General features: G+C 36.9%; 1 protein-coding gene across 1 annotated transcript in view; it reads right to left on the bottom strand.

Annotated features, from left to right (window-relative positions):
* Positions 1–2,423: 2,423 nt before the first annotated feature.
* The window catches only part of IFNGR2 (interferon gamma receptor 2), a 31,246-nt gene continuing 14,810 nt past the window's right edge, over positions 2,424–18,859 (bottom strand). The window contains exons 4-7 of the mRNA XM_036745393.1: positions 13,358–13,497; positions 10,008–10,167; positions 9,439–9,593; positions 2,424–3,210 (exon numbers count right to left, since the gene is read on the bottom strand). Coding sequence (XP_036601288.1) covers positions 3,031–3,210; positions 9,439–9,593; positions 10,008–10,167; positions 13,358–13,497 — 635 coding nt within the window. The 3' untranslated portion in view covers positions 2,424–3,030. The remainder of the gene's footprint in view (positions 3,211–9,438; positions 9,594–10,007; positions 10,168–13,357; positions 13,498–18,859) is intronic.

The following is an 18,859-nucleotide window of genomic DNA, read 5'->3' as shown; positions in this document are numbered from 1 at the left end:
TTTTGGAGATCTGCTTATTATAACAGTGAAAGCCTGTGTGCTGTTCTTGTTCCCAGAAGCTAATATTGATAGCATTTGATTGTATCACCTGACCCATTAGATTTGCATGCAGATGTGACTTTGCCCCAATATGAATCAGTGAAGCACTTGGTGCTATGAACTGGCGATCCAGATAGAAAAGGAAACCAGTCCTTGCTTTCAAGGAACCACACATTCTAACAGGGGAGACAATACTCGCAACAGTGAATGAGGTAGAAAAATCTCCCATCTTCTCTTACTAGCATAGGAGGACATAAATGAAATAGCAAGTAACTATAATATAGGCAACTGAGAATGAACTGCTGGAGGAAATACAAAGATGGATGGGAAAAATCTAGATCTTCTAAAACCTCACTTTCTGCCACTGGTTAGGGGAAAGATACCACTAATAGTTTTGAAGTTATATCATCAAGGTGTTGGATTAGGTCATTTTTCTTGCCCTAATTCCTAATTTCTTCCATGTGAAGAGGCAGAGATACTTGGCATCCCAGTCTGGAATTCTTTATAGAAAAAGCACTTTCATTGTTATGGTTAGGGTCTTAAAGCTCTTGTGGCTTAAGCACTATTTATTTTTTTAAAGTTATGGGACTCCTTGAGAAATTTTAATTTCAAGAAAATATTTTTTGGTAGCAACTCTTTGATTTCTCTGGCTTTGAATTTGGTCTTTCCCAACCTTTGACCTTGGATAACACTTTATATCCCAAGTTAAAACATCACTCACGATGTCATTGGTCCCTTTTGAAAATGAGGGACAAACAATATTTATTATAATAATACGTAGTCAAGCTACTATGGATTTATTTTACTGCATTGCTTAGTTGTGGATGTCATTTCCTTTTTGCTAAGAAGGAATAGAGCATGCTGAAACCATACCATTCCCTTATCCTGTTTTGTATACAAAGTCCTTAATAAACAGATGAACTATAAGCTACATACCTGTATACCGTCTACTGGGAAGCTTCTGAAAGATGCTAAATCAACGTAACAAGGCATGCTGGTGTGCAGGCAGAAATTTTACCGTCCTTAGGGAAGACTGTAGAGTAGGGGGAAGGACAATGGAGCTGAGTAAACCACCAGAGGACCCCATGGGAAGCTGTCCCTGGGACCAGGAACTAAAATTTTGGGGGTTCAAAGATGTTAAAGTAAGAAAGAGTTTCCAGTGTTCTGAGGCAGGAGCTTAAGGTTGCAGCATATCAAGAAATAACAGATTTGGACAAGTTTACATTCTGCTGGCAAATAAAGACCATGAATGATACAAGTAGTGATATTTTTATACCTTAAGAATTCTCCCCACTGCCCCCACTCACAGAGGGCCCTGCCATTATAACAAATGCTTTTTTTTTTAAAGAAAAAAAGAGAAAAAAGTGTAATGTATTGAAAAAGTCTGAAAATATGTGCTCCACTCTCACGCAGATGTGACAGACCTTTCTTACCAGCCTTCTAAGCTGTTTTTGGCTAGAAAATTACTTCACCCAGTTCTTTTGTGATTTTGCTGCTCCAGGAATTGTTTTAGGGCATTATTTAAAGGTGTTCAGAAGGGTTTTGGGGAGAGCTCAAGGGAGTCGCTGCCTTTTCTCCGCCATCTTGGCTCTGTCTCTCCACCAGCTGGTATTGTAAAAACATACCTGAGGCTCATAATAACAATTTACACTTAAATGGCAGGTACTTAAAGGTCTATATCTCTTCCCCCAGTTCTTTTGTGGATGCCCCATGGTGTTAGGTTGCTTAAAAATATTAGGGTGGAGAAGTGAGAGGGAGAGAAGAGCCAGACATAGGGTCAGACACGATTTCCAAAAGTACCTGACATGGAATGAGTGACAGCATCATTCTTTTCCAAGCTTCTTCACATCTTTGTCTTGAGTTTGAATGTCATTCTCAGGTAAGTACCATATGGGTCTATATCTGATTTCACCTATCAAGAGCTTGGCACTTTCAACATGGTTAATGTTTACTAACATTCAATTCCATAACCAGTTTTAATCAATAGAGTCCTGAATAGGGCAAATCAGCAACTAGGTATTTTCCATATGTTTGATGGTTATTAGGAAGGATTTGTTAAAAAAAAAAAGGGACAAGGATGGACTAAGTCTTGAACCTTTCCTGGTAAAAAGTATCATTTGCTGAATGAACTTCATCCATATTGTCATAATGCATTTCATAATTTTCATAGTGCTCACCTAGATAAACATCGTAGACAAATGTGGTACCCGTATAAAGTGCAAATTCATCACCTGAAAACCCCCCAATTTCAAGGAACTGACTCACAAACTTAATAGTTGGTAGACACCTGAAGGAAAACTGCATATTGTTTATAGATAAACTGAGGAATACAGCAGAAGAAAAAGTTTAAACTTCAGAAAACATGAAAGTAAAGTATAAAAAAATAACCTTTTCACAGGATTTATTTTTTTTAAAAAGGTATAACCATATAACTATTAGCTTAGAAAATCTGTAATTAACAAATATTTATTTACAGGATTAAATCATAACATTTTCTTAGAACTGGAACATGGCCAAGACCAATGTCAAATTCACAGTTTCATAGGGGCACCAGCCAGGGAAGTTTTCGAGGTGTGAAATAACCTGAAAGTTAAACTCCCATTTGCAGACTAAGAAACTGAGGCAGGGAGAGGTGAAGAGATATGCTGCTGGTCACCCAGTGAAATAGTGGTATGGTACAACTGGAAATCAAAATCCAGCTCCTAGTCTGCAGTTCTTTCCATTATTATGCTGTCTCTCAGTTAAGATACTGTAGGTTGAGGTCCTCTTAGTGTTTTTTGGGGAACATTTGTGAAGCGTCCATCTTGTTTTTTCTAGGCCAGGAAGATATTTTATAATTGAGTGTTCACTGGAATAATGCCAGTAATGTATATTTAGTGGTATCCTCAGTTGAAAAGGAAAACCACTTAAATATGGCATCCGTGGTAGATAGAAATATGACAAACTGCCCTCCTATAAAGTTTAGACAATAATCTTCACAGTTTATTGGCACTAGGTAATTTTCGTACTTGGTTGGTTATCTGTACAAGTATTGTCATTTACATTACTGCTCAAGACACCTTGATTCTCTTCTGTGCAGGTAACAATAGATAAGGAATTCCAACAATCCTTTTCCATTGAGCTGTTCTTGTCCAGTGCCTCTAAAATAGGTTCATTGGGATCCATTAAATACTAGAAAGGATCAGAAATAAAGTCAAGTTAGTGCACCAGACCCAAAGAAATTGGCTATGTTTTTGTGAGGCAAGCCTTTCATGCTTTAATTTTATGCATCATCACTCCCAGCCTCCAAACAAATATACTCACACTATATTCTAAACAAGACTGATCAGTGTAAGTTTACAAAATGCTATTCCACAACTGTATTTTACTAAGCCCAAAGGATCACAGAAAGCACCTAAAAAGTCTTCTAGTCCAACCTGTCATTTCATAGACAAGGAAGCACAGGTTGGTCTGGAGACAGTAAATTCAGAGCTAGGATTTAATTCCAAGTTATTACGATTCCAAATCCAGCGTTGGCGTCGTGCTACACCATATGGTCTGGTGAGTCACTGGAAGGCACTTGCCCAACAGGGGAATGTAGAAAAAGAGGAATGACTAATTTGAAGCACAGTGAATCAGCATTGGGAGTTTCCAACCTATCTCTGGAAAACCAATATATGAATACAATTTTTAAAAGGTCTTTTTCTACTTAAAATTCTTTTAAATATTAACTTACTAAGTGATTTATTTTATCCACACAGACTTGCAAAACATCTACTTATGATTGATAAGCAGTAAGATTAGTCAGAATATTTTGGCTTTTTAATATGAACCAGCCCTCTCTCCATGCCTGCTCTTAAGCCCTCTTAGCTGGTGTACTGGAGTTAACAAAACATGGCTATACAATGCATCCAATAATACCTGGCCTCTACATTTCTATAACCCTGTTCAAAATGTATACATGAATATGTCTGTTACTCATGCTTTTGTTACTACAAATGCCAGCCTTCCTCTGTGAATGGGAATGAACTGATTTACTTTCTAGAGTATTTATACATGAAAACACATCTATTCAGAGCTACACTGGTAAATTGAGGCCTTTTCTCCCCAATATTAGAATCCTAGTGAATCTTTGAGCCTCACGCTCTTGCCTACAGTAGGTGAGCATTCATACACAGATTACCAACAGAAAAGCCATAAACTGTTCAGTGCAAATACCCCAAGGAGCATACTTCAAGACCATTTTCCTTGGAGATGGGAAAATTTATTTAGAAGATTGTTACTCCCTTTATGATACTTTGTTTTCCATTTAATGGCATAACTTATGCCTTAAGCCACAGTAGTGGGAAGCTTTCTCCCTTCTTCCAAAGGTGTGATTATGCTTATCAATCCAGAAGTACTTTTTTGTAGTACTCTTAGTTATTACAGACAACAAATTTCTCCGTTCTAAGCAGACACAAGATGAACTTTCCAACTGCTGTCCTAGAATTCCTGAGAACTAGAGAAGTGAAATATCCATGCATTAGAGATAGGGACATTATTTACTGTATAAAAGGAAAAGTTTGTGAGCCATTTTTGGAGGTGCTAATACCTGATTCTGTCTTTCAACCCCTGACTAGGTCATGTGAAACCTAAGTCGTTTGCACTGCCCAGATAAAACTGGTGGGTAAGCAAGCTTAATGCTACCACAGTCTGTGGTTTTGCAGCACCCAGTAGTCTGCTGAGGAGATGCCCTCTTCCTCACTAGCTGACCTGAGGCCTCTGCTGCTCAGTTAGCAGGTGGGGACCTAATTTGAGACAGATCTGAAACTGAAAATACAGGACACTCTTTAAAATTTAATCTGCATTGTTAACACTTCCCCCATCACTTCTTAAGTCTAGACAATCAGCAAAATAGTAGATCAAGCCCTGATTTATAACATTTTCCAATTTCTGAAGTATAAATGCTTGCAGTAAAAGTTTAACAATTGGCTTTCATGATCTGATCCAAGATGCTCCCAGCATACCTTTGGGAGTGTCCCATCTCATCTGCCTTCTAGAGACCCCGTCTGGCCTCAAAGGATATATTACAATAAAATTCACAAGAGGATATAGTAAGTTATGTGTTTGTGGTCTATTTCTTTCTTCCCAGGAATTTAGGCAACAAAATTACTCATTTAGAGGGCAATAGCTGTGAATTAATAGGAAGAGAAGAATAATTTCATTCTTGACTTATTTACTGCAATCCCTTAAAGTAACCCTCACTCATCTGGTAAAAGGAGCAGCGTTATTTCAATAGGATCATCCTGCCAAACACTCTATTGGATGAAAAGTAGACATGAGGAAATTATACACATTGGAAGAAATGCCCATCTAGTGAAATCTTGAGCTCATCTGAGCATTTCTACTGCAATGCTCACTTTGTACTTTGGTCGATTTGTTGAATGAATGTAATTTTTGTTGATGGCATTTCCTTTGGTGATGTATAGTCCTTCACTGCAGATCTTAGTAAATTATTTATTAGTTGGTGATCACAACTTCCTGTGTTGCTATATTTGGAGTCCTCCAAGAATTTAACCGGTCCTTCAACCTATGACAGTAGTTTGATAATGACTTTCCTATAGAAGCTTTCACAACAATTTCTAAATCTACAATTCAAAGGCAGCTGGATGGTGCAGGGGAGAGCAGTGGGCTAGGACATGTCTGCTGCCTCAGATACTTACCAGCTGAGTAACCTGGGGCACTTCCCTTACTTTCTGTAAGCTTGTTTTCTATAAAATACAGGGGTCAGACTCAATGGCTGTATTCGGCTCTACAACTATAAATCTTTAAGAACAATAGATAATCACCTTAGACTACATGTATAATCTATAAGCACAGTTTTATCGACAGATTTCTTGTGATATGTATGTGTGTAAACACAAAGATCCATCACCAATGACTTTCCTTGTCTTCATTTTTCCTTCCTTTCTCTGGGACCCTCTTCTATAACTAACAAACTTTCCTACATATTAGACATCTTCCTCTCATACTCTTTTTTTTTTAAAGACATGATTTTTTTATTGAACATTTGTAAGACTCACTTTTACATTATTACAAATACCTTACAATTTAAAAAAATCAGCTGTAAAAAAAAGGGGGGCATTTTCCTGGATTTATCATTGTACAGTTTAAGCAAAAAAAAAAATATCATATCTAAATATGAAGGTCATTTTCCAAATATCCAAGTAGAATACTTATGGACTCACTTCATTAAAATACACTACATACATATGTACAGATATTTATTGATAAATATTTCCACAATTAACCAATAAAGTACATCTACCTCTTTGGGTGTGTCTGTGCATTTCTTTCCACAGACTGAATCAACCTTCAAGAGGAAGGGAACATTGCCTGTATTCATTTCCAGAAACAACCAAATGGAATAGCTACAAAGTACCCTGCTCATGTAAAATTCCACCAGTATTTATTGGCAAGCTATCTCTGGGTTTTTATAATAGGAGGTAACCGCAGACGTTTGGAAACAAGGTATACATTTTCCACACAATTTAAAGCCTTTGCTAGTTTTGATCTCTAGGAAAACTGGCTGACGTATTATTTAGGAAAATCCCATACATCAGGGGGTTTTCCTGGAGTGGACTTTTAAGGTAGGTTTACTATATGTCCATTTCATTAGTGCATTTTAAAAGGTCTAATAGACTGTAGGCGCAAACTGGTACCTGAAAACTTTTTTGGATACAGTGTGTCGGGTCTGAGAGTAAGAGGCTGAGAATTCCTCTCATTCTCTTACCATCTTTCTGTACTCCAGGAAACCCTATGAGATACTGCATCGTTATACTCCTCTATGAGTGCATGTTCTTCCATGCCCTGATAAAATGGGCCACGAAGAGGAGGAAACGGCTTGCTTGCTTACTTATTTGCTCTTCATTTTAATGCCCTAACCCTCTTCTCTTTTGAGGTTAACTTTGTCCATATCACTCTCTCCAAATTCTGGTCACAATTTATCTATAGGTCCCCGGGTCATTCTCCTTCATTTTTCCAGAAATTCAGCACCTGCTTTCACCATCTTTCTCTCTATCCCAACCCCTGCCTTCATACTAGTGTCTCTTCAAATACCCAAATTCGCCATCTCCTCAACCACCATGACCTGCTCCTTCAGTTTACTTCAGCCACACACAGGGATGGTCACACCCTTGATCCTGATCAACTTCTACCTCCAGGAGCCAAAATTCTGAAACTTCTCTAGGACCACAACTTCCTTTCATCCTCTTCCTCACTCCTAAACTTACTCATATTCACTGTGACCTCCAGTCATTCTTTTTTTTTTTAATTTAAAATTTTTATATAGTTATTTTCATTTTTAATTTTCAATACTCACTCCATAAGATTTTGAGTTTTAAATTTTCTTCCTCTCCCTCTCCTCCCCTCTCTCCAAGATGGCATGCAATCTGATATATGTACTACTTACACGTTCATATCAAACATATTTTCACATTAGTTGTGTTGTAAAGAAGAATTAGAAGTAGTGGGAAGAACCACAAGAAAGAAGAAACAAAACAAAACAACAGAAGAAAAGGAGAGCAAATAGTATGCTTCCATCTGCATTCAGACTCCAAGGTTCTTTCTCTGAATGTGAGTCCCTTGGGACCTCCAGTCATTCCACCACTCCATTAACCAGACCACTAACCCTGCTCCTACCATAATTTCCTACTGTCTTGGTCTTTGTTCTGCAGTTAATCAGTTCAACTATATGTTGTCTTCTACTGTCGAAGCTCTTGCTCTCCTTGTCCTATTCACCATTCATGCCTTGCCAAAACCCATCTCTAAGGCATTTCCACTGTCCATCTTCCATACTCCTTGAGTGCTGTCCTAACTGTATACGTCCTGTTTGTACATAGTTTTTTGCATGCTGTCTCCTATTAGACTGTGGGATCCTTGGAAGCAGGGACTATTTTTACCTTTCTTTGGATCCCCAGCACTTAGCACAGTGCCTGGCACTTAGTAGGTGCTTCATAATTGCTGGCTGACTAACTGACTGATTGCTTTAGGGTAATGCAGGAGACACAAAAAAGAACAAAATACAGTCCTTAATGTCTAAGACCTTAAAATCTAGGAAAATTTAAGACTCTGAGCCTTGCTGTCACCCTGGGAAAATAACAACCAAGGATGGGTCTCATGGGAAATATATTACTTAAGCAATTAACAAGCATTTGTGAAATTTAAACATGCTAAGGAAACCTCAAGGTATACAATTACATTCAACAATAAAGGTGGCTAGGTGGCTCAGTGGATATAGCCCTGCATCTGGAGTCCAGAAGACTAGCCTTCTGTATTTACCAGCTGTGAGACCCTGGGTCAGTCATTTAACTTCTATTTCCCCCGGTTTCCTCAACTATAAGATTGGGATAACAGTGCCTCTCTCAAGATATTTGTAAAGTGCTTAGCACAGAGCCTGGCACATAGTAAGCACTATATAAATGCTAGATATTATCATCATCATCATCATTAAGTATAAATAAATGAATAGTTAGTAGCATTTCTTGCACATCCTTAACAAAACTTGACTGAATAATTTAATTTGATATACACATACCAAGTATGCCTATAAAGTAACAAGATAGGCCCCACAATTCAGGAAAATTTCACTCCTTTATTCACATAAACGAAGTTTAAACTCCTTTCAGGTGCAAAATAATAAAGCTCAGTGACCTCAGGCCTTGGAGGAGGAAGTTATGTGCCTGCTTTTCTGCCCACAAGATATTTTCCTTGGTTTGAAGTAGTAGTGTAAGACAGAAAAGGAAAGAATTTAGATCAGAGGAAAGAGGGTAAGGAAGACGGAGAGAGAAAGGGTTATTATCCTTGGGAAATATTCTAGGCAATCTATTTCTTTCAAAGGTCCTGAATATTCTATGAGATGCATAATGATACTTACATAGGGTTTGGCCAACCTGACAAAACTACTGGCTAAAATTTCAGATTCTTTCAGTTTTCTTATATTCTGTTTTACAGTCTTTTTTAGTTTTATTAAATGTAGAACAGAAGTATTAAAATTTTACAAATCTCAAAGGCCTTCTCATTCCAAGTGCCCTTCCTGCAAGGCTTGTCTTTTGAGACATTTCTCTATACTCACCAGAAAAACAAGCCAACTTTCTCTATACTGTAATTAGGTGCGTAATTGGGTATTCTTTGGGGACATCAATCATAAAATAAAGAGATGCTAGCTCTGGGTTATTTCAGGTATAGAAAGGAGTGGTGCTACATTAAAAATCAGTGTCTAATTTCTCTCTCCACCTTCCCCATCTTCTTCCTCTAACCCCTGATCTAAATTCCTTCCTTTTCTGGAATATGCCATTATTTCAGACCAATTCTATGGATAGAAAAGCTGCAGACAGTTAACTAGCTTCCTCTTCCTGCCCTGTTGTGAATTGGTGTGCATACCTCTTTTATTTGGGATGGGATTTCCGGAGGAGAATGAAAATAATGCTTTATTAGGCCTTGGAACTTCCGTACCAGAACATAACAACTCAGGATCAGAATAATCAATGCAAAAATTCCCAAAATTATTATTATGGTTTGTTGAAGCTTAGCTGAATCTGCAAAAATCATAGAGAATAAAAAAAATTTCACTGAGAGCATGATCTGTGAATCCCTCTATTCAAATTAGCTTAAAATCTGTCTAGTATTCACTTTCAAATAAAACAAACAGACACTGTCTTCCAATACTGTTATCAAAGTGTAAGAAGTCAGTTTCTTATCCTTGTCTTTGATTTGTGAACTCATGGTGTGGAGATACAGTTCAAACCCTAGCACATGTTTTTCATTTCTGCAATGTAATGCTCTGTTCTTACTGTTTCCCTTCCTTCAAAATAGAAGGAAATATCTCTTATCTCTACCACCATCAACACTTGGAATTCCCATATTTTGTGCCTATATTTTCAATCTGTCTCAAGTTGTATGCTGCTTGGCAAGGATACAAAGAAAATACATACACTCATAAATGTACTTACCCCCAGCTGAGGTTTCATGACAAGATATATTACTTAATAGCCCTTGGCGACGAATCTCTAGATGGTCAGGAATCAATTCTGCTTGCACTTGTAAACAGTACTCACTTGACACTTTTAAATCACTCAACTGAATGGGTTGGCTGATGACAGGGCCTTTGACCTATTAGAAAAACACCACAAACAAATTACTAGGATTTCTCATGCTTTTGCTTATATCAGAGGGAAGAGCTATACCATTTTTCATTCTTTGGAATATTTTCTCAACTTCAAAATTCTTGAAATAAAGAGCCAAAAGAAAGAGCAAAAAGGGTAGTTTTTATTAAAAAAAAAAACCATACAGAAAAAAGGAGAAGGAAGTATGTAAGCAGTCAGAGACAAGCAGGAAAGTTTTGTTATCATCATGTTAAAAACAAAGTAATATTACTACTAGCTGTGTGACCCTGGGCAGGTCACTTAACTCTGATTATCTTGCAAAAACAACAACAACAATACCACGAAGTAACAGAAGTTTATTTTCATAATAATCCTCTCTTTTATATAGTGAAATGTTTATTTTTGTTTATGTCTGTTAAGTTCAAAATAAAAAAGAATTATAATTTTTTGGAAAATTACTTCAATGTAGTAAACAAAATTTGGATGTTCCAAATGATTAAAGTATTATAAATGAATTTAGAGGTATTTACCCACTTCTCTGAAAACTTGCAAATTTGAACACAAAATATATCTAAAATCAAGAGATATCATGATTTTAGGATAAAATTTTATTAATATCTTCTGTTTTTACATCACTAGATTTCCTCCTGTATTTTGTCCCCTCCCAGAGGGTCATCTATATGATTAATAACATTTTTAAGAGAAAAAAGGGAAAAAATAATCCATAATCAATCAATAAATACATTTTGAAAAATACCTGAAAATGTATATAACATTTCACATCTGTGGGCCTAACACATATGTAAAACAGTATGCACAGGGAACCCCTACCTTGGTTGTACATGCCTAAGTCAAGGAATAAACATTTTCACCACTTTATTTGCATAATTCCAAACTGTACAGCAGGGCCATCCAACCTTGGGTTTTTATTGAAACAACAGGCAATATATTTTGATTTGCCATTTTAGTGAGAGCTCTGCAGTAGCTTGGCTTTGTTTACTAAAGCATTTATGTAAATTTCTATGCTTGTAGGTGAGCCCCATAAATCACACTGTAGGCGGGCTGCATTTTGGACAGCCCTGCTGTACAGCATAATTTTTAATGGAAAAACATTGAAAGCTTTCCCAATAAAATAAGAGGTAAAGCATGGTTGTACCTTGTCTCTGCTACTGTGTAGTGACTGAAATACTTAATATAGCAACAACAGAAGAAAAAAGAAGTTGAGAGAATAAGCATAAGAAAAGAGGAGGCAAATTTTTCTCTATTTGACAATGATAAAATAGTTTACTTAGAGAATCTCAAGGGAAGAAAATGGGAAAAAGTAGGAAGGCAAGGAACCTAGCAATAGGAGATCTCAAACTATGCTACAAAATAGTAATCACTAACATACAATGGAACTAGTTAGGAAATGGAGAGGTCAATTAATGAAATGGTCAATGAAATGAGAATGTTGGAGCACGTATCCTGGAATACTGTATTCCAGAAAGCAAAAAATATAGGCTTACAGCCCTGAATAACTTACTCAGCAAAATTCAGTATAATCCTGCAGGGAGAAAAGTGCGTCTTAAATGAAATAGAGGACTTCCAAGCCTTCCTGATGAAAAGACCAGAGTTGTGGAAAAAATTTTGAAATTCAAACAGAAGAATTAAGAGAAACATTAAAAGGTAATACAAAAAGGCCTGGGAGAGGTTCTATTATGTCTTAAGATTTTAAGAGAAGAATGAAGAGAAGAAGAGGAATATATTAGGTGGGGAAGGGAAAGGAAGGTTAGGGAAAATTATCTCATATTATTAGGGTATACAAGTAGGCATCTATATAAACAAAAAGGAAGAGGTGGAGGAGAGTGGCCTATGCTTAAACCTTACTTTCATCTGAACTGGTAAAGGAAGAACATACATACAATTCAGTACATTTCACTCAACAGGGAAATAGTACAGAAAACAGAGAAGGAAGAAGGGGAATCAGTGGGAAGATACATTAAGAGAGGGATCAGTCCTAAACAAGAAAAACTCTAAGGATGTTAAAAATATTTATAACTTTTTGAAGTATTAAAGAATGGGAATCTGAGAAGGGACCATAAAGTGAGGAATAGCTGAATAGTTTATGGTATATAAATGTGATAGAATGCTATTGTGCTATACAGAATATAGAATACTATATAGAAATGATGAAGAAATTGGTTTTAGAGAAACCTGGGAAGACTTGTATGAACTGATATGGAATGAAGTGAACAGAATAAGGAGTATAATTTATAGTGACAACAACATGGTAAACACAAAAAAACTTTGAAAGAATTAGGAACCCTGATCAGTGTAATCAATCACCAGCCACAACTCCAGATTACTAATGAAATCCATCTCCCTACAGAGGGCAGAATGAGATTTTTTTTGGGAAATGGCCAATGTACATATTTGTTTTCTTTGACTGCACATGTTTTGTAACAGGGATTTTGCTTTTCTCTCATTCTCAAGGCTAAGGGAAGGGGAGGTAGAAAGGGAGGGGGAGGGAGAGGAGGCAGATTTTTGCTGATTAAAAAATAAAATATAATTGAACAAAAAAGGATATTGAAAGGATACATCTCTTCTCTCCCCTTTTCAATATAAGTATTCCATCATCACTTAGTCTCTGTTGTTTTTCTTTGGATTTCTTGGTTTGGTTTGGTGACCTTTATTATATATTTGCTGGAGTATATGTGGAAGAGCTGGGTTTCTTGACAATCAATCTTTCATAGAGTCATCATAACCAAAAGTTGATAAATAATGTAATTTCCATGCCAATGCAGACTAGTGCTGAATTGTTTTATTGTTTTGCTAACATCTGTTATTCAAGTGGATCTCAGTTATTATATGGGCTTGAAAAATCATAAAGCTGTGTTCCTTAAAATAATACCCACCAGGCTTTCCACTAGTTCTGACAGGAGTTTTGTTGGATGCTTGAATTATAAGGATCTTTTTTAATGTTAGAATAAAACATCCATTAAGACCACCCCTAATCTCAAACAGGTAACAGCAAAATAGTAAGAAGGCAACTTAAATTGATACTGATAATGAAGTGAAAGTCATTTTGCCTTAGTTACTCATCACAAGCTGTATGACTGACAGTAACAAAATGTCACCTGTTGAGAATAAGAATATTTATTTTGCTTCTTTAAATAAGAAAGAGAAAAAACCAAGCAAATAAGAAAAAATACTCTTGCCTTTTGTTTTCCTTCTTTCTCCCAGTAATAGACATAATAGTGAAATTTATCAGACTTTAGTTGGAAGGGAGGCTTGAAGCTGATGATAAGAGAGTTATCAAGCGAAGTCACAAGAATATCTAATGGAGGTCCAATTGTTGCTGAAATTGAAATTGAAAGAATAAATCACATTTTAAAATTAACAAGAAAAAACATGATTTTTAAAAAACCTTTAAACATTTCTTTCCCTACATTTGGTTTAATGTAACAAATAAAAGTACAAATTTAAACCAAAGAGAAAGTAATAATAGCCAGCATTTGTATACCACATCATAGTTACAAGGATTTGACTTTTTTTTTTATTTTAACCTCACAGCAGTCATTCATATCTAGCCTTTACTTATAATCTTCTTGCTGCTGTAGTTTAGTTGTTCAGTCATGTCTGACTCTTTGTGACCCCATGGACCATAGCACTCCAGGCCCTGCTACCTTCCATAATCTTCTGAACTTATAACCTACAGAACTCAAATTATTCTAGTAGATCACATTAGATATATATGCTGTTTTCCTTATTGTTGTTTGTCCTTTGTTTTGGAAGAGGACCAAGGACATCACGGGTGACGTCTTGACTTGCATATGAATTGGATTTAAGTGAAGCTGAGTTGAACAAAGCTGTCAGCTTCATTCTCTCTTCCAGAGTCATCAAAGTCCAGTGGCAGGACAAAAGTCAAGATGAATGGCAATGGCCCAGGGTGCAATAGATGACCTTGGTGTCTTCGATGCCTGACCAAACTCTAAGTGCTCCACAGCACCTGCTTCAGCCACCTTCGTGGCCATTGGAACAAACTGTCCTCATCTGTGCCCTCCACCTGGTTTAGCCTGTCAGCCAAGACAGTTTGCTGAGTCATGGCTAATGTGTGTACAACAGCTTCTTGGAGCCATAGGTAAGAGTTGAGTGAATCAGGTGGACACCAAGGTTGGATGAACAGCCCTGAGAAGAGCTTGGCAAGCCTTCATGCCAGAGATGCTAGTCCTCCTGAACATCTCATATACCCTTCTTTTTTTTTATATACCCTTTTTTTAAAAAAAATACTATGTTATATGATCTCTTGGAGAGGGAAATATGAGAGGAGAGAGAGGGACATGTGAGGGAGTTACTAGGGAAAACTGATGATGTAAAAAAAAGGCATCAATAAAAACTTACTTAAAAATAAAATAATATATATATATATAAAATAATATATATACAATAAATAAAATTTTAAAACTACTCCAAAAATCATATATCAAAAATCTCATAATGAATCAGTAACAATATCTTCATATACAAAACATAAAGAAATGACTTAGGGTTCCATAAAATGATCAGGAAGTCTGGCTGAGTATGGGAGTATGGTCCCCCTCCCACTCCCATCCAGATAAGACAGCCAGCTTTAAGGGGCCTTATGGGTCCTCAGAGAGACCCATTGTTCTTTCTGGACTATCACAATGGCAAAAACAGGATTCAAATCCAGGTATTGTAACTGGAAATCTAACATTCTTTCTGCTACACCTCAGCTGCCTGGCCAGGCATACTTAACATTGTTAGACCTCAACTTTCCCGTTAAAAATGCATTTTGTAATTCATTACAAAATGAATGAAGAAGCACATATTAAGAATGTACCATGTATCAGGTACTGTGCACTGGGGTCTGTTTGTCTCATAGAGAGGTTTTGGAGAAAGTCCACTGTAAACTACAAAAGACTACAGAAATGTAAGGTAAAGGTGGGCCAAGGGTGAGGAGGTTACCTGGCTTGCCAAAAAAAAAAAATGTTTTTTGTACACAGCTATTTTTTTTTGTCAGAGTTTGAAGCTCATTTGCCTCCAAGCCTAATTGAAATGACAAGAGAAACACGTCAATGAAGATAAAGTACGCGATCTTTTAAAAGCTGGAATTTGCCCTCCATTGGCCAAATTCCCATTAGTCTGGTGTAACTGCTGTCGCTGACAAGAAAACTAGTTTGTAATACTTGCACATAAGACACTTGGATCTTGCTAGCAGAATGATTGTCAGTGTAGAGTGGTCATAAAGTGAATTGATGCATTCCAGCTTCTTGCAGTATAGCTGGGATTATGAGTGTAGATTGTAGACACAATAAAGGCTCAGATGAATACTATTTAGCAGTATAAATAGATTGGGGTGGCCTAGGTAGAGGCAGAGTGGTTTTGAGACTCTATTACTCTTTCCTGTAGAGGTTAGATAGTAACAGTTCTAACTGGCTGTTAAATCCACTGGGATTCAACTTAGTTCCTACTATTGATGAACCTCTATATTCTTAGATGACTTGGTCCTTGTACACCAGAGTTAATTTGTTACCACAATGATACTCAAACTATATTCTACTATGTTTCCAACATAGTAGAAACTGCCAGGGTCTAGATTTTGAAGGTTACCATAAAGAGGTAAGAGCACTTTATTATTATTTTATTTTTCTCCAGTTACATGTAAAAACAATTTTTAACATTCGTTTTTAAAACTCTGAGTTCCAAATTTTCTCCTTTCCTCCCTCCCACCCCCTCACTGATAAGGCAAGCAATTTGACATAGGTTATATATGCGTAGTCATGAAAAACATATCCACAATAGTGACGTGGTGAAAGAAAACAGACAAAAACACTCAAGAAAAAGAAAGTTAAAAAAAAGTTTGCTTCAATCTGTATTTAGTTCTTTCTTTGGGGATGGACAGCGTTTTTCATCATAAGTCCTTCAGAGTTGTCTTGGATCTTGTATTGCTGAGAATAGCTAAGTCATTCACAGCTGATCATCTTCCAATATTGCTGTTACTTTGTACACAGGATATTTCATTTTGCATCAGCCCATGCAAGTCTTTCCAGATTTTCTGAGAGCATCTTGCTCATCATTTCTTATGGTACAATAGTATTCCATCATAATCATATACCACAATTTGTTCAGCCATTCCCCAGTTGATGGACATCCCCTCAATTTCTAATTCTTTGCATCCAGAAAAGAGTTGCTATATATATTTTTGTACATATATGTCTTTTTCTTTTTTTTTTTAAATCTCTTTTGGGATATAGACCTAGTACTGGTACTGCTAGGTCAAAAGGTATGCAAGGTTTATAGCCCTTTGGGCATAGTTCCAAACTCCTCTAAAGAATGGTTGAATCATTTCACAACTCCACCAACAGTACATTAATGTCTCATTTTTCCCCACATCCCCTCCAACATTTGTATTTACCTTTTCTGTCCTATTACCCAATCTAATGGGTATGAGGTAGTACCTCAGAACTGTTTTAATTTGCATTTCTCCAATCAGTAATGATTTAGAGGATTTTTTTCATATGGCCATAGAGAGCTTTGATTATGTCACCTGAAAACTGTTCATTTCTTTTGATCATTTATCGATTGGGGAATGCCTCTTATTTTTATAAATTTGACTCAGTTCTCTACGTTTGAGAAATGAGGGCTTTATTAGAGAAACTTGCTTCAAAATTTTTTTTCAGTTATTATTGCTAACTGCATTTCCCTCATCCTATTCCCCACCTGTTTATTTTATTCTCTCTCTCTCCTTTCACCCTGTCTCTCCTCAAAAGTGTTTTGCTTCTGACTACCCCCTCCCTCAATCTGCCCTCCTTTCTTTCACCACCCTGCCCATATCTCCTTCCCCTCTGACTTTCTTGTACAGTAAGATAGATTTCTATACCCAATTGAGTCTGTATGCTATTCCCTCTTTGAACCAAATATGGTGAGAGTAAGGTTCATTCACTCTCCCTCACCTTTCCTCTCTTCCTCTACACTGCAAATGCTTTTTCTTGACTCTTTTATGTGAGATAATTTACCCCATTCTACCTTCCCCTTTCTCTTTCTCCCAGTATACTCCTCTCTTACCCTTTGATTTTATTTTTTAGATAACATCCCCTCATATTCAACTTACAGTTGTGCCCTCTGTCTATATATATATATATATATTCATTCTAACTACCCTAATAATGAGAAAGGTCTTATGAGTTACAAATATCATCTTCCCATGTAGGAATGTAAACAGTTTAACCTTAAGTCCCTTAGGATTTCCTTTTCCTGTTTACCTTTTCATGCTTCTCTTGAGTCTTGTATTTGAAAGTCAAATTTTCTATTCACCTCTGGTCTTTTCATCAAGAATACTTGAAAGTCCTTTATCTCACTGAATGTCCATTTTTTCCCTCTGAAGGATTATAATCACTTCTGTTGGGTAGATAATTCTTGGTTTTAATCCTAGCTCCTTTGCCCTCAGGAATATCATATTCCAAGCCCTCTGATCCTTTAATGCAGAAACTGCTAAATCTTGTGTTATCCTGACTGTGGCTCCACAATACTTGAATTGTTTCCTTCTAGCTGCTTGTAAGATTTTCTCCTTGACCTGGGAACCCTGGAATGTAGCTATAATATTCCTGGGAGTTTTCATTTTGGGATCTCTTTCAGGAGGTGATTGGTGGAGTTTTTCAATTTCTATTTTACCCTCTAGTTCTGGAATATCAGGGCAGTTTTCCTTGACAGTTTCTTAAAAGATGATGTCTAGACTTATTTTTTTTTTGATCATGGCTTTCAGGTAGTCCAATAATTTTTAACTTATCTCTCCTGGATCTATTTTCCAGGTCAGCTGTTTTTCCAATGAGATAGTCACATTGTCTTCTATGTTTCATTCTTTTGGTTTTATTATTTCTTGATTTCTCACAAAGTCATTAGTTTCCATTTGCTCCATTCTAATTTTTAAGGATTTATTTTTTTCAGCAAGCTCTTGAACTCCTTTTCCATTTGGCCGATTCTGCTTTTTAAGGCATTCTTCTCCTCATTGGCTTTTTGGACCTCTTTTACCATTTGGCCTAGTTTGTTTTTTAAGGTATTATTTTCTTCAGTATTTTTTTTTGTCTCCTTTACCAAGCTGTTGACTCATTTTTCAAGATTTTCTTGCATCACTCATTTCTCTTCCCAATTTTCCCTCTACCTCTCTTACTTGATTTTCAAAATCCTTTTTGAGCTCTTCCATGGCCTGAGACCAATTCATATTTTTCTTGGGGGCTTTGGATGTAGACGCTTGTTGTCTTCTGAGTGTGTTTTGATCTTCTTTGTCATCATAGTAACTTTCTATAGTCAAGAGTTTTTCTTTTCTGTTGTTTGCTCATTTTCCCAGCGTATTACTTGATTTTAACTCTTTGTTAAAGTAGGGCCCAGCTTTCAGGGTAGAGGGCATACTGTCCCAAGCTTCAGGGGTTTTGTGCAACTGTTTTCAGAGATACTTCTAGTGACCTGTAAATTTTCACTTCCTCCAAGGTGGTATAATCTAAGGAGAGGTGTTTCCTCCTCTCCTGGCCTTTGTTCTGGTCTGCATGCAACCACAAACACTCTTTTCTGCCCTGAAACTGCGAGAGGGGTCCCCCTCCACTGTGGCTGCAAGCTCTGCTGTGCTGGTGCTCCTCCTCACCTTGGGACTGCCACCCAGGACTGAGACCCGGATCAGCGTATGGGCAAAGCAACAGTCCTGCCTC

The sequence above is a fragment of the Trichosurus vulpecula genome, chromosome 2 (genome assembly GCF_011100635.1).
Source record: "Trichosurus vulpecula isolate mTriVul1 chromosome 2, mTriVul1.pri, whole genome shotgun sequence".
NCBI lineage: Eukaryota > Metazoa > Chordata > Mammalia > Diprotodontia > Phalangeridae > Trichosurus > Trichosurus vulpecula.
This window is presented reverse-complemented; position numbering and strand designations above follow the sequence as displayed.